The following is a 27,112-nucleotide window of genomic DNA, read 5'->3' on the forward strand; positions in this document are numbered from 1 at the left end:
GGAAAGGGAATAAAACCCAAGAGTTTGGCACACATTAGAGGTTTTATATCAATATAATAATAATAATAATAATAATAACGTCTTTATTTAGCAAGCGTTCTTCAAAGTAAGACTCTGGTTTACAAGACAACTTTTGTCATAACTTACAAGTAATTATTACATAAATTACAGGTAATAATAGTTATTCTAAATGATATAAAATTACATAATTATTCTAACTTATAAAATTATATAAAAATCTCTTTAACATGATTTTTAAATGTACTATAACTAAGGGTCTTTAAAGCAGGGGGCAAAGCATTATATATTTCAGGTCCAGAGTAGCTAAAACATTTCTTGCCAATTTCTAGGCGGACCCTAGGCAAATGAAGTAGGCTGTCCTGCCGAGTACTGCGAGAATTTATTTCATGCCTAAAAATGAGTTTTTTCCTGAGATATTTAGGTTTGCCAGTCTGAAGAACCCTGTGGATTAGTTGGGCAGTCTGTAAGTCACAGCAATTTCCAATTGATAGTATCTTAGAGCTTAATCTAAATTCACTGATGTGATCAAATTTCTTGAGATTATAAACAAATCTCAGAGCTCTGTTTTGCAATCTACTAAGAACCGTGACATACTCCTGAGACAAACAACGAGCAAAATATGTGGTATACAGGGTGTCCTGTAAATCTCTGGACAAAGGCCTATCTTATAAACTAATACATTCAATTATACCATATTTAAGTAAAATGTTTATGATAACAAGGCCTATTACTGTATTGGAAAAAACATTATAATATAGTCTTTAATATTTTCAAAATGGCGCTCATTAAAACTTTTTAGCTATGAATGACCTAAAAACTATAGATGAGCCGCTTTGAAAGCTACCTATTAAGTGAACAGTGCGGGGGGGGGGGGAATGAGAGAGAGAGAGAGATGTGGAAAGGGAGAAGAAGTGCATACTCACTTCCTCCTCCACATTCCTTACCAACCACTCCTATGTTACCACTTTACCACTCGTAGGGTATGGGATACATAACAGCTGTTTTACGAACACAGTAATAATAAGAACAGCTGTTAACAATAAACATTTGTTAAAATACTTCTTAATTATACTAACATATTAAATAGACGCAATGCACTATTCTTAACATAAATTGAAGAAATCTTCACGCAGGTCGCTTTCAATGCAGCTCATCTATAGCAATTTTGCTAAAGAATTACAAATTTTAGTGGAATTTGTCACAAATCGAATGACAACATAACTATGTAAATTGAATAATAAATTATCGAATTAAAGCATATTTACTTGTGACAAGATATGGTCTACGTAGAGGTTCTCAGTGAATAGCCAACAATAAAAATATTGAATAAAGGACAGCTCAAATATATCTTATGCCTTTTGTTGTTTTTTGTGTTTTCTGATGCAATCAAATTTAAATGTATACAGCTTACCTAAGGTTAGAGTACGGTCAAATATTTGGTTTTCAATGAATTTATTTTAAGATCCATTGTTTTAGGATTTACTTATTTACTAAAATTAAATCATATGAAAATCAGCTGTCTTTCCCATAAAACTATTACTGTTGCCAATTACAAAAACATTGTTGTCTGAACATTAGTATAAGGTTGTCCGAGTCATTTATTGTTCTTAATATGAAACACTTAACCTAGTTAAAGTAGCCTTTATTTTGTTTTTAACTGTGTTTTTGTATAAAGGAAGCCCTATTATAAATAAAGCAGTTTGTTATTATTAGTTATCAATTTTTTTTATTGTTCTTAAAGACGATTATTGTTGTTAATCAATTTTTTATAATACCTATATTTGTTTTATATATATATATATATATATTTATTTATTTATATAAAACAAAGTTACTAAGCAATAGATTTACCCAGCGGGGATCACTTCTGGCTGGTTTATACCTACCAGTTGAACCCACCACTGGGCACAGCAAAAACCGATGTGCTACTTCAATCTGGGCAACCCTATGGATGTCCAGTAGCGGCACATCACTAACCGCAAATGTTGAGATTCTGGGGTTCATGGGCAATTCGATAGGTCTAGTCTACTATGGAAGATGACTGTTGGGAGTTGGTGGGGTTTGTTCCCTTACCTCAGAGGTTCTTGTTAACCTCAACAAGAAAGGTGTGTGCCACCCCCTGCCTACTTTGACTGGAGAGGCTGGTTCAGAGCTGGCCTCCCCTTTTTCCGGGATGACTTTGAGATGTAGTGCCCTAATTCTTCCTCATAGATCTCGATAGGAGGCGGCCCCTACTCCCTAACCTTATCTATCCTGAATATCCTATCACTCCGGAAGTTGCGCAAAGGTTCTTACAGGACTAAGAGCAATTTATAAGCTCCTAAGAGAACAAAAAAAAGCAATAGATTATAATGTACTTCATCTCTTTCATTAAAAGAACTCGAATCTGAGTGCAATAGACATATGATATTCTGGAGCTGCTGTTATTTACTTTCGTATTGTTGGCTATTTGATGAGAACCTCAATGTAAACTATGTCTTTTCACAGTAAATCTGCTCTAATACAATAATTTATTAGTCGATTTACATAGTTTTGATGTCATTAGATTTGTGATAAAATCTATTTATTAAAAATTTTTATTCTTATAATTCTTGAGTAAAATTGCTGTGCTTCATGCGTTACATGCTATTTAAAAACTTGATTTTAACAAGAAGTCCTCTCAAAATTTGTTTTCTCTACTTTAATGACTCACCTTCCAAAAACAATCATGGCCTCGCAGACCTCAACCGTATCCTGGCAGCGTTGTATGAAGGTGTCCACCTTGTTGAATATCTGCGGGTATCTGGCTAATTGTCCTTCTCCCTCATTAGGATAGCTGCATGCCTGAAATTCAATTTATAATTTATGGCAACAAAATTAATAGTTCACATAAAGTAACTAATATAATTGAACATTAAACATTACCTAATTTATTAGTGCTACATCTGAAATGACTCATTTCTGATACTTATTAAAACTATCAAAACAATTTCAATTTATACTTTTAATGTATAAAAACAATTTAATAACAACATTATTTTATATTAATTTGTAACATTGCTAAAACGTCTATGTTATCTGTAACTTTACATGAAAGAACACAAATGTTAAGCACAAATTCTTTCGCATTACCTGTAAATATTACTGGAATATCATTGGTAATCATTTCTGGGCTCCTATCGCAAGGATATTTTGAGGGACTGACTGATATATGGAGTAGGCCTTAGGACCGTCATTGAATGGTCACTGGAAGAACCACTAACCCCTACATGATGATGTCCTGAAAATAAGCCTGAAAGCTTGTGACTGATTTACAGAAAAATTGTTCCTACATGCAATTCTGAGCCAAATGATTGTCTATGGGGAAAAATGTAAATTTCCAAATATTAAGATATTAAAAACTTATTCTCAGTATAAGAAACAGCTGGTGACAAAAAAAATACAATTACAACATTGTGGAAAATTAATTTCTAACAATTCCGTTTATTACAACTTGTTGCCCAAGTATCTAGCTACATTATCAATACAAAAACAGAACAGTGTGCAATGTTTTTACTGGCAATTTTTAAGACTGCTTTTTTCACTTTCTTCATTATATTACCAACCTGTTTTTCTTTTTATTTTTCTAGAGTTGTCCAGTATTTAAAAATGTAAATTGAATACAAATGTATTATTTAATCCAAGACCAAAATTATTATTAATATTATGACATTATCAAAAATATTCTGTTTTAAAACTGATTTAATTTTGATCTGGCAGGAATATACAATTTAAAGCGTCGAAACTTAAACATCTCTACCTAGGTAATCTAGGGCTTCTATAGAAGTGTAAATGATGAAATACAATATTTAGTAATCAAGGAGAAAAGTTTGTGCCATATTCTGTCATTATTTATTCGATTAGAATATTTGGTTCTGCATCTGTAGATTCTATTTACCAAGTCAGTTAATTTGAATATTTAACTTGTAACTTTTAGAAGAAAAACTTGTTTTGTAAAATAAAAACTAGGAGAAATGATTTTTCAGTAATTTCAGTCATGAGCATCTATAGTCCAAGTTTCAAGTACTGTGGGGGGGGGGGGGGGTGACTGTTTGATTAATCTTTTGTGTAGCAAAAGCACTACAATTTATATTATAATTACTAAACAGGCATAATAGAATGTTTTAAATCAAGTTCAAATCCATACTCAATATAACAATAAAATCACTGCTTAAACAAAAATTATTCACAAAAAGTTCTACACAACTAAAATACTAAAATGCAAATTTCTTACTCTGACAAATATTTTTTTATAATCTTGACAAGACTTGATGCACATATTGAACATCTTCATGGCAGCCTGGGACTTTCCACTGAACATTACGTTCATGTCTATGAACTTAGTGCATAGAGAAATCAGTTGGTTGCTCAGTCCCATGCATAGAGAGACAAACTTTTTCCTGGAATAAACCACCATTTAACTAACTAGATTGTGTTGTATATCTGAATTTAACAATGTGCACAATATAATAATGTTTACAGTACATGTAAAACTAAATAGTGAGAAATTAAATAATGTAAAACGGTGACTTTTGTCATTTTAAATTCCTGAGTTGTAGACATGATCTATAATTTCAACATAATTCTTCTTTATAATTTATAAATGTCATACCATGCAGTGTTACTGCCAATAACAAATGTCAATCATCCCTCTGGAACTAAAGTGAGAGCAATAGTGTCGCTGTCACTTACAGCTCATCTACTTTGTACAATGACTGATGCAGGCTGCCAATTTGAGTTTCATTTCTCTCTTCGTTTGGATATATTAGAGACAATTTCTCAAATTAACAAATTTTAAACTTTTTTCCATGACATCAACTCCATGGTAATTTACTATGTATGGTTGCATGAATATATTCGTTACATATATTCAATAGCCCACAACTCTGATCGACCCTGGATTCAACCTGTTCCATTGATGGAGGACAGCTCAGGAAACCAAGAACACCTCTGTAACCAGCTCCCCCTCTTTGCTCTATTTGGCTGGGTGAATAACACTGAGAAAACAGAACTGTGCAGTTTATTACATTACATTATTTATGACTACCTTTTTGTCTTCATATTCAAAGAATATAATCCTTTACTACTCAAATCAGCTGATTCTGTAGAAATAAACTTTCCAGCCTTTTCTTTACCACACCTCATGGTTACTAGTAAAAATTTTAGATCTGTCAGAAAACTATTTCTTGAATTGAATCATTGTGTCATGATTATAATTTTGCAATAAAGTAACATTTGTACAGAAACAAGAAGAGGAATATAATTTAATCTCTTTTGCCTTGTTGCTTGTATTAGTTCTTAAATTTTCTGGAACAATTGGCTACCAATCATCTTGAACATACAATGCTTAGTCTCAATCCGGTGACAACCACATATATTTAACAAAGTCCAAGATGTTTTAATGACCAAGCCTCATCTTGTTAGACTATTTCTGTGGCTGGTTTTAACCAGTTCTTGTGTGTAGATTATTGCAATATAAATCCCATACATGTAAAGTGTGATATCAGTGTAACCTTTTTTCATCTGTGGTTTATTATAACTGGTAGTCCAGGTCAAATTATTTACACATGCAATCTCAAATGATTCAGTAAAATGTTTATAAAAGTAACTTAAACCATTCTTATTCATAATTTATTGATATTTTTAAGAACCGGTATCAAATTAATTTCAGTGTTCATTGAATGTATGAACATTTGAATTTATTAGCACACAACTGATAACTCATGTGTCATCCTTGATTGATAGTAGCACAAACACTACAATGGCAAACTCATAAAAGTTTGAGAGTGAGTTGTGTTCTTGTACAGATTTACTGATTCCAGGACAGACAGTACAACAGTTTACTTGTAAGTGATAAAATATAAGTCATAATTCCTCTTGCTCCAAAACTCCTGAATACGCCACTGTATAGCTAAATGTAACACAAAATATGCTGTATACTGTCTAACATGACATGTGCAACACATAAAATCAAGATATGAAATGGTTATTAGAGTAGTTGTAGCTTGGATATATATTTAACACTCAATAAAATTCATGAGTAACAAAAGTATTTGCCTGTAAGTAAAATAATGTTAATTGTACTATCTAATTGTGGGAGTCAGATAATATGCACAGATATAACTGAGGCTGACACAACTGAATGATGCTTTACCCTAATAAGGTATAAAACATTGTCTTAAATTTCAAGAGGCATTCATAACAAATAAAAAAATTCAATTCAATTGTTATCTATCGTTTAAAGTTCATACTGCACAACCATCAATGCAAAGAATCTTTCTGATTCACCTCCTTGTTGTTCTGTCACAAAGCATACAGTTTGTAATATACTTATTTACAACTTATTTTGTCACAATTTTTATAGTCAAATACATTACGAAGAGGACAAAATCACTTGTAAAGAAAACACAAGTTTCAAAAAATAATTTATCAGATATGCAGAGTACTGACTCAGTATTGTAGTATGGTGAACGTTTACAAATAACCCTCATCAGGAACAATATATTGGGTATCAACTCAATGCCCTTAGCAGGCGACTCGACCAGTTCAAACTCTTTGCAGGGCTCGTCCAGTATCTGGAGGTATTCAACATTGGACTTGGCCTCTAACAGTGCTTGCTAGAACACACCCAAACAAATCTGTAAGCAAAACAACACTAGTTTCAGCAATAAGAGTTATTATTTTAGCTATGAATTCCTGTTGCCTTGAATTCATGATGCAATCTGGCTAATCAGTTGCTTTCAACACAGATTTTAAGACACATTTGGAATAGTACCCACAACACAAAGACCAGTCAAGTATAAATTGGATTTTTATTACATTTTTATCACAGCTGTATATGTTACCAAGTGAAGTGAGCGGTACTAATTGAGTTATGATGATAAATACATGGCAGTATTATCTCTGATCATCCTTATAATCATTAGTACCAACTGAATCATCATAGTGTAAGTATTCATAGTACCAAACATAATACTATGCTGTCTGAATTATAAATGGTATGGGCGTTTGTATGATGCATAATTTTTCAGTTTTTAAAAACAAAGATAACAAATTCAATTACATTATCATTGGATTGACATGCAACAGTTTGGACACAAGTTCCTTCTTATGCAAGCATGAACAGTTTAGCCTAATCTTACAAATCAATTGGTTTTGGTTGAAAGAGAAAAGGAGTGGAAAAGAGGAGAGAATTGGCAATGCTGAAAGAGGGAAATTCAAGAATTATATATTGATATATATATATAAAATTGTATAGATGGCAATAGCCTTATTTAATTTCAATAAACATTGAATCACAAAAAGTACTTGCTCCGCCGGGAGTCGAACCCGGATCTTTCACTTGCCGGGTGAATGTGCTACCATTACACCACAGAGCACTCACTTTTTCCGATTCAAATATTTTGTATGAAAGATCCGGGTTTGACTCCCGGCGGAGCAAGTACTTTTTGTGATTCAATGTTTATTGAAATTATATATATATATATATATATATATATATATATATATATATATATATATATATATATATATATATATATACAGGGTGTATATTATGTCTGGAAACACCCAAATATATCCTTTAATAATTTAAATATAAATTTGAAACCTTTACAATCATGATAGAGATTGGGCATCTACTTTTTGGAAACAATGTTTTGTTATGTCACACCAACGGGGGACGTCCTGCCGAGGGTATCGTGAATATTCTTAATGGAAGCCTATACCTTGTGATACATAATTTTAAAGGTAATAGCTTACTGAATTGAATGCCACAAACCGCATCTCAAGGGGAATTATTCTATCAGAAAATAGAGCATTTTTAGTATTGAAAATTTACTGATGTTCAACAATGTAATTTTAACATGGTTCTTGCCACAAAATGTGTTACACTAATTTTTTAGCATTTTAAGCTGGTTCTATTAGCACAAATTTGCCAGTTTTTATTACAGTACAATTATGGAAATACTTATGTTATTTATTTCTTATTACAAATAAAAAATAATGTATGCTGTTAGAAAAGTCGTACAACAAACGTTTTACCTGCATTTGGTGTCAAAAGCAATTGTTCGAACTGTGTTCCTTCTACGGTTTGACAATGAGCCAATCTTGTGTAAAATGATTCGACAGAGTTGCCTAACATTTCTTCAGTTATCAAAGCAATCTCCTCTATAATTCCTGTTTCTTAGGTCTTCCAAATTATGAGGCTTTCTTCTCTAAACATTGGATTTTAAATGACCCCATAGGAAATAATCGATTGGTGACAAATCCGGAGAGATCTTGGAGGCCATTCGAATTCTCTCTTCGGCCAATCCATTTTATGAGGAAACCTTAAATCCAAATACTCTCTTACCTGTCTCCCATAATGGGGTGGAGCACATCCTGCTGAAACCATACATTATCAAAGTATTCTCCTGATGCAATTTGAATAGCTGGGATTATTTCATTTTGGAGCATATTGTAGTAAAGTTCGGCATTTAAAATTTCCATTGATGAAAAAGGGTCCAACAATTTTTGTTACCTAAAATTCCACACCATACGTTCAGTTTTTGTGGTTGCTGTGAATGGGAATCAGTAATCCAATGTGGGTTTTCACTAGCCCAGTAACGGCAATTGTGCCTGTTAACATTGCCATTTAGGAAAAAAGTTGCCTCATCAGAAAATAGTATGTTGGTCAGAAAATCTCTATTGTCATCACATTTGCGCATCACAAGTTCACAAACTCAACTCTTCTGTCGTAATCATCCTCACTTAACTGTTGGACTAAATGAACGTTAAATGGTTTGTATTTATTAATTTTCAAAATCTTACTCACAGACATAGGGTGCATATCATGTTGCTGTGCAGCTTTTCTGAGCGATGTATGTGGGTCTTCAATAAATGTTTGCAAAACATCTAGTGCATGTTCTTCATCTGTTGCAGATTGTATCCTACCCGACTTTGGCCGATTACGTACACTCCCTGTCATTTCAAAACGCTCAATAGTTTTTGATATTGTTGAAACACTTATGGGATTCCTTTCTGGGGAAAGTGTCATTAAACAAATTACAAACTTCCCGATAAGATCTTTGACGATCGCCATATCCTCGCATCATCAACAGAGTAATTCGTTCTCTTTCAGACAATTCCATTAAAATGCCAAATAAAAACTGAACTACTGTAATTAGATAACTTGTTGACAGCAATGCTTCAGAGACACTGATTAACTCGACAGGAATGATATGACCTTTGTCCATTTGTAATTCCCAAGCTTAGACCTGTCTAGTGAAAGCTCCATGCTCAACAAACTGAAACCTGTAGACCAGATGATTAATAACACAATAATGTTTCTCATAGGCTAGTGACCTTTGTCTCTTTAAACCTTCCTGCTGACTGGAAAACACCAAGTACAGATTCATAAGTAATCAGAGAAAGTGACTCATAAGTTTTATTCATTGTAATAAAAAACTGGTAAATTTGTACTAATGAAACCTGCTTAAAAATAAAATTGTTTATTTTATTTTAATTGAACATTTAAAAAATGCTAAAAAATTAGTGTAACACATTTTGTGGCAAGAACCATGTTAAAATTACATTGTTGAACATCAGTAAATTTTCAATACTAAAAAATGCTCTATTTTCTGATAGAATAATTCCTTTGAGATGCGGTTTGTGGCATTCAATTCAGTAAGCTATTACCTTTAAAATTATGTATCACAAGGTATAGGCTTTCCATTAAGAATATTCACGATACCCTCGGCCAGGACGTCCCCCGTTGGTGTGAACCATAACAAAACATTGTTCCAAAAAGTAGATGTCCAATCTCTATCACGATTGTAAGAGGTTTCAAATTTATATTTAAATTATTAAAGGATATATTTGGGTGTTTCCCAGACATAATATACACCCTGTATATATATATATATATATATATATATATATAGTACCTATAGTACGTAATGTAAAGCTAAACCAAATTTCAAATCACCCCCAACCATGATACAAAATTATTAAGATAATATACTCATATTATATTGATACAGAAAGTATTTATATGAAAATACTCAAAATATGACATAAATACATTTCAGTCATCATTTTAATTTCATTTTCTGCCAGGCCGCTAATATTCAAACATAGAAATATGTTCACACAGTGATATACAAACAGACTTAGAAGTTCTAACTTCCCAGTCTGTAAAACTGTAGCACCATAATTATTGTCAATCTTTAAAAACACATTTATTTATTGCAAACAATAAATATGCAAGTGACATAACAATAAGAAATAATACTTTAGGTTCCTTCCATCAAATTTGCATCTGAAATTAAATGGATTTATATGTAATTAAATGGGAATCTTTTATACAGAGTGGTTGAAAACATTTTTTTATACTTACATTTAAAAAAATTGAAACACATTTGATTTAAAAAAATTAAACAAATCTTAATATAAAAGATTAAAACCGATGAACGGAGTTGTTAATACCTCAATATGACTGATTACTTCCTCAAATCTGTCAATATGAGCAGACTGATTTGCTTTCAACATGTGAGTGATGCGAATTAGGTCATCGTTCTCTAACTGTGCTTTGATACCACACAAGTTCTCATCTGTAACAAGTATCAAATTAGAGTTACTCAAAGATGTAACCAGGGTGAGATATCTTTAGGTATTAATCTTTTCAGAATGTTAAATAACATTTGAGTGGTTTAACTGAGAAACATAATCCAAACCTTATACTTTAACCCTTAAAATCAATGTGTAAAACCCTTTCTAAATCCCATATACATTGAGGCTTTTCTTTACACCCAGACTTTTGTCAGTTAGATAATTAACCTGATACCATTGGTAATTTTCAATGGCTATCCCATTAGGAATATCTAACAAATTAATAACTTTCATGGAAAGATTTTAACAAAATATATTAAATGTAGTATAAAGATAAAGTTTGAGGGTAAAACTGGTGGTAAGAGAAGCACTAATATATGAGAAATTATTTCATTTTAACACCTTCTACTTAAAACTTTATAATGCAATAAGGTATAATAGGCTAACTCTGAAATCGCTGCCTACACTTAGCTCATGAGTTCTATGAAGACTAAAACAGCTAAGGACTTTGCATAACAAACATAGCTTGATATAATAACCAATTCATCTGGAGTCAATACTTTTATATATAAGTCAAAACCAGGGAGGAAAGAATAAAATGGAGGGGTTACCTCGTACCCTCGATTGAAGCACGGCTTGAGAACCCAAATCAAACAATGATGGCGACTACAGCGCATGAGTCAGTCATCTTAGTTGAGTGTTGCTGTGCCATAGTGGATACACTAGCATTCAATGCATGGCAGTGTTATTATCATCTATGCTTATAATTAGATTGATGTATGTATCACAATGCTTTAGTTCTCATGCCTCTCCTCACAAAAGTGTTAAGTCATACTAAACACTACTCCTATAGCTATATGAAAAAAATTCAAACATTGGGTAAAATTTTACTCTTTAAATTAAATGTTAATTCAGAAACTATACTGTTTTCTTCGTGAAATGAACTTTTGTTGCCTTTTATTGTTTCAATCAAACTTGTTTTTATAATGCCTTTTAATTTATTTATAAAATTATAGACTGTGTAGGATGATAGAGTTATGTTTTGTTTAAAATGCACTTGGGAAAACTGGTATTTTTTAAAACTAACGAGAATGTTGATTGTTTACTTTTAAAATCTGTTGGTTTGTCAATCTACATATTTTAAATTAACTTTAACAGGTTGGGTAGGGAGGACATGGTTGAGCATTGTTGATTTTTTTATGCATGTAAAAATATAAATGATGTGAAAGTATTCATTTAATAAAATTAAAAATGAAGGCAGTATATATCTCCATTAAGAATATTTTATAAAAATTATGTCTTCTTATCATCATAATATATCATTATATATTGTAAAATATTCCATTCCACATTTTCCCCAAAGTGATAAAAGACCGACATACTGATATAAAAAATTTAATAGTTTTATAATTATTAATCACTATTGTTTCACCTACAATCAGTATTCTATTCATTACGTACAGAGGTAGCCTCATACCTTTTGTATAAAAACTTCTTCAATTTCAAATTTTTTTGTAAATGTTTTCTATTCCTGTAATTATTATTACATTTTAAGGACGTTTAGTCTTAGAATTATAATGCCATAGATTTTACATGCCTCATATCTGCGCTATCAGAGACTTCAATATCAAATGTCTTGTGCTAAAGGTTTTAATTGAATTGTTGCAGTAAAATGGCGCTTGGCAGCGTAAGCCTTTCATTAAGACTATATATTTACGCTCAAATAAAAAACGGTTTTATCAAAACCAGCCGACATAAAAAAAATCTAGAATTTCAGTAGAATGTATCCATATCTCAAACTTTATCACTGACAAAACTTCTCTAACAAAAAAACTTTTTAAATTGTCAGCTAAATAACTTTTTCATGTAAAGTTTGAAAAACAATCATTAAGATCACATTAAAATATTATATTACATTAATTGACAGTAAAAACAAAAACTATTATTCTAATTGCATGCTTCATACAAGAACAAATCTGACCAAAAGATTGCAACATTTCAATATTAATTTTATCAACACTCTAAGGCTGCCTAAGAACGGTGTTTATAAAAAGTTTCAAAGTCCAAGCACCTAATTCTTGCTGGATTGTCAATCCAATATGACCGACTTGCTTCAAGTCCCCATTATATATGTAAAGGCTGATTCGTTATTGAAACAATTATTGACATCAAGCTATAACTTTAAACATGAATTTTCAATTAATTAGTGTACTATTTCTGAAGGAGAGTGTATTGCTTTAATTTTGTCAAAAAATACCTTGGTCAATGGTAATTAGAGACAAACAATACACCAAACTCAAAAATACATCTTATTATAATTGGTTATAAGCAATTCTACAGAAAATAGATACCATAAGATAACAGTGAAAAGATGATTAACTCACATCTATACTTCCAGAACTCAAACTCATCAATGGGTGTAAACATGTTATATGGTCTTGACTGGTCTTGATCATTTAGGGCTACTTGGATCTGGCAAGTCCAATCAATTACAATGTCTGAAAAATAAAAAGCTAAAATAACCCTGTGATGGTATTTTTTGTGTTATTTTTACTGTTTAATACAATAATGTACTTTAATTGTCAGTAATTAATACTCTGGCATATAAACTGTAATGTGCTCAAAGTTTAATCTTCCAAATACATGAAAAATACACTAAATGTTATTGTTATTTAATGTTATTTAAATATTATTGTAATGTGATACAATTGTATAAAATAACACAGAAAACTTTAATCTAGAAGATTTGTACGCCATCATATAGAAATAAGCTGTGTTCAATTAATAAGTTAGTGGGTGTTATAACCAATCAGCTGTTATTAAGTCGGTTAGTCGATTGAGAATAAATGCCTGAGCAACACGTATATTTTGGTAATAAACTGTTTTAAGCTAAACATAAATTCATAGGTTTAAGATTGGAATTTCGGAAGCATGTGTAGCCCTATAGGCGCATGTATTTCAAATCAACAAAAGGTATATCTAGAGTTTTCTAGCATCTAGGGGTTGTAGCACGCCTAAGTCACGAATCACAACCACCATGTTGTGTGTCAACTTCACTAACTCTAAAACAAGCACTTAATAAAAAAACTATACACAAAACTTATCATTAAAACTGAACTACAGAGTACAGGTCACAGCATTCCTCAACCAACCACCTATGACTAACCATAGGCTAATAGCAAATGGCAATTGTCACGGCAGAAAGAAACAAGATGGCGGAAATAAAAAGGAGGGGGGGCAGGAATGGGCCTTTTTTATTATTATTGCTTCATGCTAGATGAAGTTCATCTGGTTGGTGAAACATGGTGGTTGTGATTCCTGACTTAAGCGTGCCACAACACTTTAGTATGATTTGTTTATTTTGACCTAGTTTGTAATTATGTACAGGGTGCGGCAAAAAGATCTGATGTATTTAAAATAAAAAAAAACACAAAAATTAAAAGTGATAAAAGTATTTTATTGGTTATTACATAAGGATGTTGATGTAAATTAATGGAAATAACATCAGTACAACTTATTTCACACATTTAAGACCTGAAGATAACGTCCTTCAAATGATGTACTTCTTTGGCCAAGCATTCTTCAAGTCTTGCACTGAAGCTGTCGAACACCTTCTCTAACATTGCAGGAGGCAGGTTTGCAAATTTCTTAGCTTATGGCTTCTTTTAGTTCGACCAGTGTGCGGGGTTTGTTTGTGGATACTCTTGCTTTAAGGAACCACCACAGGAAAAAATCACAAATCTTGGGAGTGAGCCGGCCATGCAATGTCCCCAAAAACGTGATATGACTCGGCCACGAAACTTACTTCTCAAGAAGTCCATCACCTCATTGGCTGTATGTGAAGTTGCCCCATCCTGCTGGAACCACATCCTCCGGCGCACTAAACGATTTCTCTGGAGTTCTTGACAGAGTTATTCACATAACCAATCAGTTGAAAATGTGCCTCGTCGCTCATCATGACAATTTTTTCATCAGTCGTCAAATCAATCATTGTCTCTGCAAACGCTTGCCGATTTGCATAGTCAGTAGGCTTCAACTACTGGACGATAGCCATCTTGTATGAGTGGAAATGCAGATCAAAACGCAATATTCGTCGTACCGAGCGGTCAGACATGCGTAAAGCAGCAGCTTGTTTACGGGCCGGCCGCCGAGGACTGGCTTCCACCGCTTCTCTCACTCGATCGATATTCTCTGGTGTCCGGGCTGACTTTGGACGTTCAGTCGACTTACGTTTTAAGGCTGAACCGGTAGCTCTGAAGTTACTCACCCATAACATAATCGTGTTACGAGTTGGGACTCTTCCTCTGGGACCAACATTAAAACGTCTACGGAACTGCCACTGAACAGCAACGCAGGAATCGCCACTTTTAAAAAACACATCAACAAGAACGCACGATGCTCAGCCGACCACTGCTCCATGGCTACTGAAAATGTCCACATGTGGGCTCCCGAACGCGCTTATCCCCACCACCCCCCACCACTTACTCGCTCTACAGCACGGTGGCGAAAACCGTCAGATCATTTTGCCTGCACCCTGTATTAAGTTAGTTTTTACCTGAAGAAGAGATCAGATTTCAGATCTCGAAACGTAGTGTTACTGATTTTTTGTTCACTGAATGATGGAAAATGTCCGGAAAAATCCTGTTACCTTCACAATCCTTGAAACTGAGAAACTTAATAAGATATCTAAACTGCAATAAACACAGAAGGGATTTCTAAACATTTTGAGGTTTTTAAATAGTATATTTCAGCTCAATAACTGTGATACAACTAGTGCTTTATTTGAGTTTCCATACCTTTCCCACTGAAAACAATGAGCACTTTTTGTTTGGGTGAGAAAATTTTCCGTACCTCAGATATGCATCAAATCGCAGTTTTAAGACATTATATCTTCAATATTTCTAAAGGACCCCTGTAGTCAAGGAGGTACTCCAGACCCCTGAAGGTTAAAGTTCTGCCACCTCTAATTCTAAAAATCAAGAACTGGATACAACACTATACTATTTTGAAAAATTGAAATCATCTCAGCAACCTCTAGGAGGTCTGGGAGATTTCTTATGGGAAAATTTAGTATTTGAAAACAGAATTTGTGCAATAAAAGTTATGTTTGTTGTTATAACAGCTGAGATACAAAATATTACACAAAAGCGAATGCTATAATTATTTTAAACATTATGTATTGTTGTCTTGCAGTATGGGGATCATAATTTCTACTAAATTGTTGATTTTATAATAACTAACTACAAAGTTAAGTATCAAACACAGAGCATACCCTTCTATTCTCCTGATAAACCGCTTGTCCCTGATTGCCACATTGAAGGGGATGTTGACAGCAGCCCTAGGCACATAGATGGCTGTCAAGCCAGCTATCTTGTATCTAAGCTCAGTCAGGTGACTTAGAAATGTGTCTAGATTTGAACAAAAGTCACCCTTCACACCTGTTTTTGAATTAAGGAAAACATTAGGTTAGCATAGTATTAAAACTAATTTTTATTAACCTGAACAACACAATTTAAGTATATTGAATAGATTGATTTCTCTATGTTAAAATAATAGACTGGCCCTATTAAATTCTTGTTTTGTATTTATTATAATAATTAATTATTTTTAATGTTACAAATCTTTATAAAACATAACTAATATTGTTACCATAATGAATTCCAAATTTTATATTTTACCATTTCTAACTTTAAATAAAATTATAGGTATGAGGAAAAGAACATGTACTTCGGTTATAAGCCACATATTTCAAAATTACACTTCAAATTTCTGTGTTTTGAATGAATTTATAATTTCTTGTTCCTGTTAAAAAGATTTGAGTAGTCATTAATTAAAAGAGTTTTAAGTTGTATAAAGGAACACTCAATAACACTGAGATCTAAATGTCTCAATGTAGACTTGCCAGAAATATCTGGTAGTAAGTATGATAGAACATAAGATTACAACTATTTTCCAATATGTGAAGGAGGAAAGTTTGTGGCATATTCTGTTATTATTTCTTCTTTACCATGATGTGTTTAAAAGTTAATACTTTCAACCAACAATTAAAACTGTACTATATGAAGGATACTGTCAGGCCAAGTGGTAGTGTTGACAAAGATAGGACAGTACAAAGTCTCAAATATTCTCAGGATAGATCCCTCCACTGGGGAATCCATTGTACCAAACATGATGGAGGTGGAGAAATTTTCCGAAGTGAGCTGTTTTATGGCTCCATTCTCGTCCTCCTCTTTTAAGAAATACATGATGTCGTCGAACTCTATCTCTGGGAAACCTAGTGATGCTACAAGTGTGTCTTCATCATAGAAAATAGTTAAGATGTCCTCATTGGGTGTTGTTAAAAACTTCTTGATTATTTCAATAACCTCAGCATCGAAATCTTCCATTCTCAAATCGTACAATGTTGTATAGTTTTTAATTTTCTCTACCTGAAAGTACATACATTATTACACACAAAAATGCATCACATCAGTTTCCTAAAAGTTATAAAAAGCACCCTCAAAATAAAATTTGAAAACAATTTATAACCTAAATGACTGACACATTATATTCCTAGAACTTTGTAAAAACAAATGTCTTGAAAACAAAATATTTCAACTGTTATGTATAATGTAAAACTTTATTTTATGTCCAAAAATCACAGATTTTATTTAGTGAAAACTAAATATTAACAAATCGTATTTAATAAAATATCTTGAAATTCATGACTAAATCAGATTTAGTTATGACTATTTTAGTATAACATATAATTGGTAATTTTTTTGCAGATCAGTATATTACTATTAGGTTAAATTATTGTTTTCAAATAAATTGTAAAATTTATAGTTACTATTCAACCAAAACTGGTTATATTGCCAGGAGATCCTATGAACAGAATCATGAGATCACTCAAAAACAGAAGAATATATCTCCCACAAGGAAAGAATATTGTTCGATCCCAATGAGACCTTGCAGACTCCGGTATTTAACCAAAGAGTGTATTGCAGAAATTCCAAGTGAAAAGGTCAGCTGATATAGTAGTCCAAATCACACTAAAAATGCATGATTTTGACACTCAGATAGCCTCTATATTGAGAACAGCCATTCCTGTTATGAAGCAGCATGAAAGAATGGAAAAATACCAGATAATACTAAGGGCAGAGATGATGGTATCACCTGAAAAACTCCCATGGTAATACTACCTTTCTTTGCCTTTTTCCTCTCCATCACAGTTAATTGCTGAATGTCTGTGTTACTCAACAAAGCATGAAGAACTGAAAATAAAAAAAACCAATGATTTGTGACCAACAAAATTATGTGTTTTAAAGCAATGCCATCCATTTCACAGACAATTACCAATAAGAAAAGAAGGGCAGCTAAGATGCATCCAGGAGCACTCTTAATCAAGCCTATAGATGGGAAGAATTTCTCTCGGCTGCTTGGAGAGATCTGAGCAAAGGTTAGGCTTAAAAGCACAGAGCCTGAAATTAAGAAAAATGTAATTAAACTCAGTTCAGTGGAATAAGAGGCAAACATGAGCAGATTCCTATGAATCTTCTTGGAGACATTGGCTGATAATGAATGTATTCTATTTTTTTCAGACAAAGAGTAATAATCTGGAGAAAACCTTAACAATAACTGATGGTAACTTCAAGGTTTCTGATAATTTTAGTATAAATGCTTTGGGTTAGTGATTGATTCACACATACACCAGAGGATAATACATTCTTGAAATGGTGATAAGAATAGAACTTGCTTGATCAACGAGGAAAGGCAAAGATCTGTGACAGGTTGTAGGATTGCACTGGATCAACTGCAATGTCCTTAGATCAACGAGGAGAGTGTGTTCACTTTTTAAAGGCTTGGTTATAATCAGATATTTTTAGATGTTGCATTTGCAACAAAGGCAACTGAGTGCAATATTTTAGGCTCACTAGTATATCAACTTGCAGCTCAGTCTTTATACAGTAATCTTTCTCTGGCTTCTATGGGTTCATCTTCTACTGATTGGAACATAATAAAACAATACTCTAGGAAATACTCAAGTCAGATAAGAATGAGATGCTGGACAACTGAAGACCTGGTGGAAGCAACCAATTTTTTCTCTGTGAGGGGCCTATAACATCTACAAGTCCAAGAAGTTAAGACAGTGAGGGAGAAAAGAAGTATTCTGGTGGCCATATAGGGTCGCTCGCTTGTGCTGGAGACATCTAAGCCAGCATAGGGTCCTAAACAGGGTGAAAGGGAGAGTGAACCATGTGGACAGAAGATTATTAGGAATAACGGAATGCAAGAGGAACATTTATACCAAAAGTAAGAGCAAGCACTTCAAGAGGAAGAAGATATGACATGATGTTCATGTAGATCTCCGAGATTTCGGATAGAGTATCATAAATGCTTAGATATCTGTTACCCAGCCTAAACATGAACACTGATAAGATTGAGCATGTTATTAGTAAGCTCTTTTCAACTCAGTCTGTGAGAAATTTAGAAGTGCATGCAGTGCTAGTTCAGAGTGAAACACTGCACACAAAGATGAGTTAAAGAATGCTTCAAGAATACTCGATAACAAAAGACCCATAGCCCAGATTAAAAATGTGTCCTGAAGTACTACTAAGTTATATAATATAATATAATTTGCAAATGGGGGTGGATAATTGGTACAATAAAAGCATTTATCAACTGCCCTATAGCAGACCTACCAAGAAGTATTGGAAAGAAAATATTTTTTTTAATTTACTTGACCTTGCTGTTTTTGATTCATTTTATATTGTATGAGATCACGTGTGATTCAGACTAAGGAAACATGCCAAAAGAATGGTTGCACATAGTCTTTGTATTAATTATGTATAACTTTTACATAATTAATGTTTAGATTTAGTGAACTTATGCATACGAAACATTTTGTTCCTTATGAAACAATTAAAATTTCAAACCTTTTAAGTTTGAATCTATCTTTTATAACATTAGAGCCATTTGCTTTAAAATATGCAAATAAGTATTTTAAAGATTTTTTTGTTTTCTGCTGTTGAAAAAAAGTTAGTCAGGTATGTACCATGTTTTAAAATTATTCTAGTTCATACTGACTGACATGATATGCTATACCATATAATTTGTGTTGAACATTTATTTTTTATGGATTTTTAAATGTTTATCAACAAAACTGTCAAAATTACTGTAACATTGTAGGGTTAAAAATTGTTCTAAAGAGAATAAATACAAAATCTACCAGTAAATCAATCTCTTCTGCTGATAGGAAGTCAGCCTGTGATTCATCATCTTCTAAGAACTCTGCTGCATCTCCTGGAACAATAATTTCAAGAATTCATTAAACCCCATTGAGTTCACTCATTCAACTGTGCCACACTGGGCAAAATTGATTAAAAGTAGAATCTCTTGCCTAGACTTATCAATAACTATTTGTAAGGTGAATAAACAAGAGCTAACTCTAATTACTGGAGCATAGAAGTAACTTATCCAGTCAGGAATAAAATTAGAATTTTACTAGGTAGATAATACTACTAGAGTAGAATCAACGTGGAATTTACACCTTGAAAGTCGAGATACAACTAACTTTTGCTTTTATTAATTATGAGATTTACTGGTAGCAAGAGTCTGAATAAAATAATTTTTTTGTTTGCCACTACAAATAATTATTTATTCCCCTTGGAGGAGCACGATATTTGATTTTTTATATACCACACTGTATTCAAGAGTTGTATACCTGCTTTTAGAGCACAACAATCTTTTTAGATGTAGAAAATAAAAATATCAAACCTAGTCAGTAAAATTGTTTTCTAATTTCCAGCAGATTTAAAATCAGAAAGAAATATCAGTCTATATTAAATTAACATATAACCTTAAGTACGGTATTAAATATTAGAGTTGCATTTTTTGTTTTATAACTTTTCAGTTTAAGTGGATAATAATTATACCTTTTGAACATAAAAATGTTATACCATAAGTACCCTACATTACTGTCTCACAAAGTTTTGTCTGAGTTTTGCCTTACTTCCTCAGGTCTGTTAAGTGTTACAAGTATAAAAGGTCATCATTTTCCAAAAACACCAAACATAATCATAATTTTTAGTTTTGTCATGTAATAATTTTGGGATAGGCTAAAACATTATTGTTTTTATTTGGAAAGTTTTTCATTTTTGAAAAATATTTAATTTCCAGAATTTTAATTCTGATCATAATTTTATTTATTCAAGTTTTCTAATCACAGTTGCAAAATAATCAGCTAACTATATTACTAGTTTTAGAGATAATAATTTGTTAACAAAAATACAAAATCGTGGCTAGCGGTTAAACAAAGTGGAAATTGGAAAAAAAGTCATTCTTGGTTTTTAGTTTAGGATCACACATAAAATCTGAAAATGCATAGTCAGCCCAACCTTTTTGTTACACTCTGTATATATACCATTGATAGGTATACAACTTAAAGAAATTCGAAACTTTCTTTAAGTTGTATTTAAGGTTTTCATCAAGTAACATTAAAAGACCCGCCTTACTTTCCTTGACCTCTTAAGGGCTCCTCATTTTGGTTTTACAACTAGATTACAGACAATTGGTTGCAAATTATTAACTTTTATATATATAATTATAACTTTTTTTTTTAATAATTATTAAATTGTAACAGTACATTTTCTTATGAGCACTCTTTCAAATACAGTAAAATTGTTCATATGACATGTATAAACGAAAAATCTGGCACAAGCCAAGTGCCAAGAAAAGTTAAGTATGCTCAACTTAAGTCTTAAAATTATAAGATTATAATTAACTAGACTGAAGAACTAGAAACTACTCTGTATTCATTTTAAAGTTAGGTAGTATCTAGTTCGACCAGAGAAATAAAAGTTACAACTATAGGGTACTTACTAATACCTTTTTATTTACATCAAATTTTAAAAAGTTAAGCATCAGCAACAATCACTACTTTTTATTCTCTTCCAGAATGATCAGAAATATTAGGGTGTCACAAGGTCCCATTCTGTCAATTACTGTTTAAGTTGAAAATAAATGTACAATACTACATGTATCCCACTGTGTATTCAACTATTATTTGATTAAATTTACAAATGTATGCATGCTCACAATGAATTTAATGATTTAAATAAACATATACTTTGTTCTTTTACAATTGTGTCAGACAGAGTAAATGGCAAAAATAGTAGGACCATTCAGAAAACTGAAAAAGCTGTACCTTGGCAAAACAATTAATGATATAGTGATACCACATCCATGTCTACTAAGTATAGTTGCAATTGAAAATATTACATGAACAGTGTATTTATTGGAACCAGTTTGATTTTAAGTCAAAATAATTTCAATTTACTCATTGTAATGGAATATAGCTTTCCATTTCATATAAGACCACTTCTTAAATCACTGGTCCACATAATTATTTATTTAATTCATATACTTTTAATAAATTGTAATTTCATGTTAAATAACAAGCATAGTTTTATATAATATGCAGCAAGAATAACAAAATCGTTATAGAAAATAACAATTATTTGTTTTCTGTAGTGCCTGGGAGTCCTCAAAATGGTGTAGCCTATAATGAACATTGAAATTACTACAGGATATATTGTTTACTATTAAAAACAATCCAGTTGTTTTAAACAGGCCATCCAAACAGCTTGCTATGTAGAAGTAAAATGATTGCCACTACTAACTAGGGTTGTTTATTTTCATTTATGTTTAACAGATCAAAAACATTACAAATTAATAATATAAGTTAACAATAAGTTAATATTATTGAATAAATAAGTGATATGTAATAGTAACAAGAGTAAAATAAACAAATAAGTATCAACAGTGGCAGGGCGATGTCATCATTGCACAACACTCCATTGCAAGGTGATAAGAGCTCTTTTGAAGGACGCCAAAGAACCCCAGAAAAAGTCCAAGTGGTTCAGTAATATACAAGCCTGTCCCTGAAGCCTTATCATTGGACTGTTGGTTGCTTAAACAAACAAGGTCTCCATATTTCGGAAGGACTGCGAGGATTCAGCCCAATTCACAACTGAGGAGGTCCAGTAAAGTCTATGTTAGGTAAATTGAAGTTACCTAACATGCATGATAATTTCATAGAAGCTTTGGAAGTTTACAATCTGATCAAGCTCGTTGGTAAACATAGTGTAAAGAGCAACAGTTTGACATATATATATATATATATATATATATATATATATATATATATATATATATATATATATATATATATAGAATAACAAAACTATCAATCGATATCAACAAATATAAAATAATAAATTAAAGTTGTATGTTTCAAATGAATAGAAATAGCTTAAACTATGTAATGTCATAAATTATCAAAAAAACCATATTCTTTAATCAAACAAAAATTTAAGACAGGTGACAGGCAAAATGTCATTTGAATAATAAAGAAACCATAACAACAAAACAAACATCTTGAAACCGAGCAAGAAACAGTAAATAATATGTTAGTGCTATTTTGTATAGTTTTCTAATTTCAACAATCTTCTTTTGTTTAATACAAGTTACTTATACAACAAATTGTGTTTAGAATATGAAAATGTGTGTACAGTTGGTACAGATGAGTTGGATATTATTCAAATTAATTACTATTGGTTGATTTTAATGATGGATATCATAATTAAATATCGATAATTTAGATATAAAAACCAGGTCTACTTATACAAGTATTTTACCCCAGCAGGTTTATTGGGTGGTATATACAGGGTATAAATTAAGTCCTGATACGCCTGGATATATCCCAACCGTATTGAGATATCGATTTACAATCTTCACCATACCTAATGAAATACTTTTTGGAAGGTAAAAACATTTTCCCCTCCCCTTTTCCAAAGGGGGTAGTGGGATCACTTTAAATTTTCAAATGGAAACCCCTATCTTGATTCTAGCAAAAGTTATGGGCAAATAGCCCCTTCCATCTAATTCCTGAAATACTTGGATATATTCCAAACGGATTGAGACACCAATATACGATCTCCACCATTCTTATTAAATTACTTTTTTTTTCGATTTTTTAAGGTAAAAAAATGCACCCCCTTTTCAAAGGGAGGGTAGAAGGGGGTAACTATAAATTTTCAATTTGAAACCCCTATCTTGAGACATGTCATATTAAATATCTATTCAATAGAAACACAATGACACTGATAAAACACCTCTACACCATTTCTGGCAAAAGTTATGGGCAAATAACGCAAAAAATAATAATCTGTAGGGAAAATGACATGTCTTGCGCATATCAACACAATGCATGCGTAATATTGTTTAGTAAGACTTTGAGGGACCCAGCTTATCTATTTATGTAGTATCTAATGGTTTTGGTGTGCATAGTTTTGGTAAGAGGTGTCTTTTTCTAGATGGCATTACAATGTAAGAGATTATTTGCCCATAACCTTTGCTAGTTTCGTCATAAAGATGTTTTGTTCATGTCATTGTGTTTCCGTTGAATAGTTCTTTAAAATGACGTCACAAGATAAGGATTGCAATTTAAATATTTAAAATTATCCCCTTCTACCCCCCTTTGAAAAGGGGAGTGAAATCTTTTACCCTAAAAGAAATCAAACAAAATAATGTAATAGGTATGGTGAAGGCAGTACATTGATATCTCAATCCGTTTGGAATATATCCAGGACTTAATTTACACCCTTACATGTAAGGGGTTGTTTGCCTATAACTTTTGCTAGGATCGTCATAGAGATGTGTTCATGCCCTTGTTTCTCTTGAATTTACCTTTAAAATGACATGTCACAAGATAGGAGTTGCAATTTGAAAAATTAAAGTGAGCCCTCTCTACCCCCCTTTGAAAAAGGGGAGAAATATTTTTATCCTTCAACAAATCCAAAACAAGTATTTTAATAGGTGTGGTGAAGATTGTTATATAGATATCTCATTCCACTTGGAATATATCCAGGCATCAGGACTTAATTTACACCTTATATATATATATATATATATATATATATATATATATATATATATATATATATATATATATATATAGTAACTGATACATTGTGCGTGTGCTCAGATTCATCAAGTCAGGATTTTAGCCTACATTTTATAGTAAACAAGCCTGTGATCACCAACTCACTGAATCTGAAAGTGATATTAATTGGTTATTGACATAATTTTATGCTCACCTTCTTCTGCGACTACACTGCCCGAAGCTGATGAGCCTCCTCCAGTACCACTTGGAAGGTCAGATGCTATTTCTGACTCCATTGTAATTAGGTTTCAACACTTCAGAATGTCTTAACTATAATTCACAAATATTGTTGAAATTAATGTTTATCAGAAATGTCTTTAATACTGAGATGGCTCAAATAACAAATACAGCTGTTCTATAAATAATGCAGTTTTTCATAAAAGAAAATACATAATCATACATTCTCACAGCGAACAACCAAGACTACTCAGTATAATCAGCTTAGTGTAAATTGTCACTAAAGGTAAAATACTTAATAATCGCAGCAAACACAAAACAAGGAAGGTAACGTGTTGTTTACATTTCTATGGCAACGATATTCGGCGCTTTTATCAGTACAATATCGCCCACCTCCATCTTTGTTTATATTGGTCATTATCAATAGTTAACGTCAATAGAAAGTTAATAATTTTTAGATATTAAAGTTAGGTACAAGTTATATTATAATTTTAATACAAACTTTAAATGGCAGGTGCAATCATGAATGATATTTATGATGAACAACGCGAACTAGCTGTTATGCGTTGATTATGTATCAATTATTACAGCACCGTGTGGTACAGGCCCCCCATCCACTTACAGTTCGAACTGCAGTTCTTGACTGCAGTCAGAACATCGTGAACCGGTGGACTGTGGGACTGTTGAAAAAAATCGTTCCACGTCCAGTACGGACTGCAAGGTCCCGGGACCGCCCAGGGCCGTGTCGGTGGCGTGGTTGTCCGTAGGTCAGTCTTTCCGCCCGGACTGTTTTGCCGTAGGTTGTGTTACTTTGTAGTTATTATTCGTTATATTATTTTATTATATTTTTAGTTATTATTATTCGTTTTGTGGCTGGAGAGAAAAAGTGCATTCTAAGTTCTTATTCGTATGTGAAGTTAAAGGCAATGTCTACGTTTGAAGATTTTGGCAGGCATACGCTGTAATAGCGGTAGCTATTAAAAAACGCAAGAAAACGAAGGCTCATATGTGAAAAACAGAATGGCTTCAGGGAAAAGTGAAAGACAGGATTTCCTATTTCTTGCTTTTTTACTCCTAACACTGGTCACCCTTCTTCTCTTGGGTAGCCTTCGATGAAGCCATATCCTCACGAGGATCTGGATCAAAACCTACGTATAGAGATGGCTGGACGAGGGGGAAGGGGAAGGGGGGGAAGAAAGAAAAACCACAGAAAAAACGAAGGGATGGGGGGGAAAAGGATAAACGAGGAGAAAGGGGGAAAACACAAAAACAACGTTTTACTTTGATTTATTACGTATATATGATAACTAACACATATGATTACCAAAACAAAGGATCTACAAAACAAAATGAGGTGGGGGAAAGCACGATTCATTCATCATAATTACACCACCATTTGAAAAAAAAAAAAACTGACGTTACTGAAGCGGACACCTCCCCATCCCTGCTACCCCCCTGCGACATTTGACCGCGCACAGGTTTTTTGTATATCTAAAGCCAGCACTGGCAGAAGATCATACAATCGGAAACAACAAATTTTTAAAAAGTTCTTTTAAAGTTTTCACAACGAGAGGCGAAGGAGGGAATTTCCCACTCCCCCCAAACCACACCCAACAGACCCCAAACCGATTATAGCGATAGAATATCAAGAATATTCCAGAGGGAGGAGAGACATGACGAGAGAATGAAGTAAAGAATGAGACACCTGCTCCATGATCAGCTATTTTCGTCCAAAGGCCTTCTTCTTGGAAAATCAAACCATATGACCTTCTTGTGTTTGTTTTTGACCACATGTTTGAAGAACATGCCCATTGATTGCCTGTTTTTTTCCTTCCTTTTGCACCCCATGACTATTGTTGTCACAAGGTTAGTAGAATACCTAGTTAGGTTAGCCTATCAGTATCCTCATATTTGTGACTATTTCCTTAATACTGTGTTGTTCATTCTGTTTTTTCCAACAAAATGTTCGTTTTGAATATTTTGAAAAGAATAAATATCTCATAATTATGACAAACCAGATCTATAATTAAAAAAGTTAGAGAAAAAAAAAAAAAAATAATTATGAAAAAAAAAGATTGAGAAAAGAAGAAATAATAGGAATAAAAGAAATCATGTAAGTAAGTGACTAGGGGCTGAGTTTTTTGTTGATTTTCGAATATAATACAAATGCCAAAATATGTTTTTATTATTTATAAGAAACAAAAGATAAGACAGGAAATATACAGGTAAGGAATATATTATTTTACTTATATTTTTTAAGCTCGCTCCTTTAGGGAATTTGGGTTATATTTAAAACGGTACATTAACGCTTAACTACTTATT

At 32.5% G+C, this 27,112-nt stretch overlaps 1 protein-coding gene and 1 non-coding gene across 2 annotated transcripts in view; both read right to left on the reverse strand.

Moving 5' to 3' along the window:
* Positions 1-25,111, reverse strand: part of LOC124367727 (dynein axonemal heavy chain 2) — a 184,276-nt gene extending 159,165 nt beyond the window's left edge. The window contains exons 1-11 of the mRNA XM_046824842.1: positions 24,768-25,111; positions 19,838-19,911; positions 16,700-17,057; positions 15,902-16,067; positions 14,729-14,933; positions 14,435-14,522; positions 13,014-13,127; positions 10,507-10,631; positions 6,490-6,656; positions 4,274-4,439; positions 2,714-2,844 (exon numbers count right to left, since the gene is read on the reverse strand). Of these exons, the coding sequence (XP_046680798.1) occupies positions 2,714-2,844; positions 4,274-4,439; positions 6,490-6,656; positions 10,507-10,631; positions 13,014-13,127; positions 14,435-14,522; positions 14,729-14,933; positions 15,902-16,067; positions 16,700-17,057; positions 19,838-19,911; positions 24,768-24,849 (1,676 nt within the window). The 5' untranslated portion in view covers positions 24,850-25,111. The remainder of the gene's footprint in view (positions 1-2,713; positions 2,845-4,273; positions 4,440-6,489; positions 6,657-10,506; positions 10,632-13,013; positions 13,128-14,434; positions 14,523-14,728; positions 14,934-15,901; positions 16,068-16,699; positions 17,058-19,837; positions 19,912-24,767) is intronic.
* On the reverse strand, positions 7,348-7,418 carry Trnaa-ggc. Its single transcript has one exon. It is a non-coding gene; the product is annotated as a tRNA-Ala (tRNA).
* Positions 25,112-27,112: the final 2,001 nt, after the last annotated feature.

Source organism: Homalodisca vitripennis, chromosome 1 (genome assembly GCF_021130785.1).
Source record: "Homalodisca vitripennis isolate AUS2020 chromosome 1, UT_GWSS_2.1, whole genome shotgun sequence".
Classification (NCBI taxonomy): Eukaryota; Metazoa; Arthropoda; class Insecta; order Hemiptera; family Cicadellidae; genus Homalodisca; species Homalodisca vitripennis.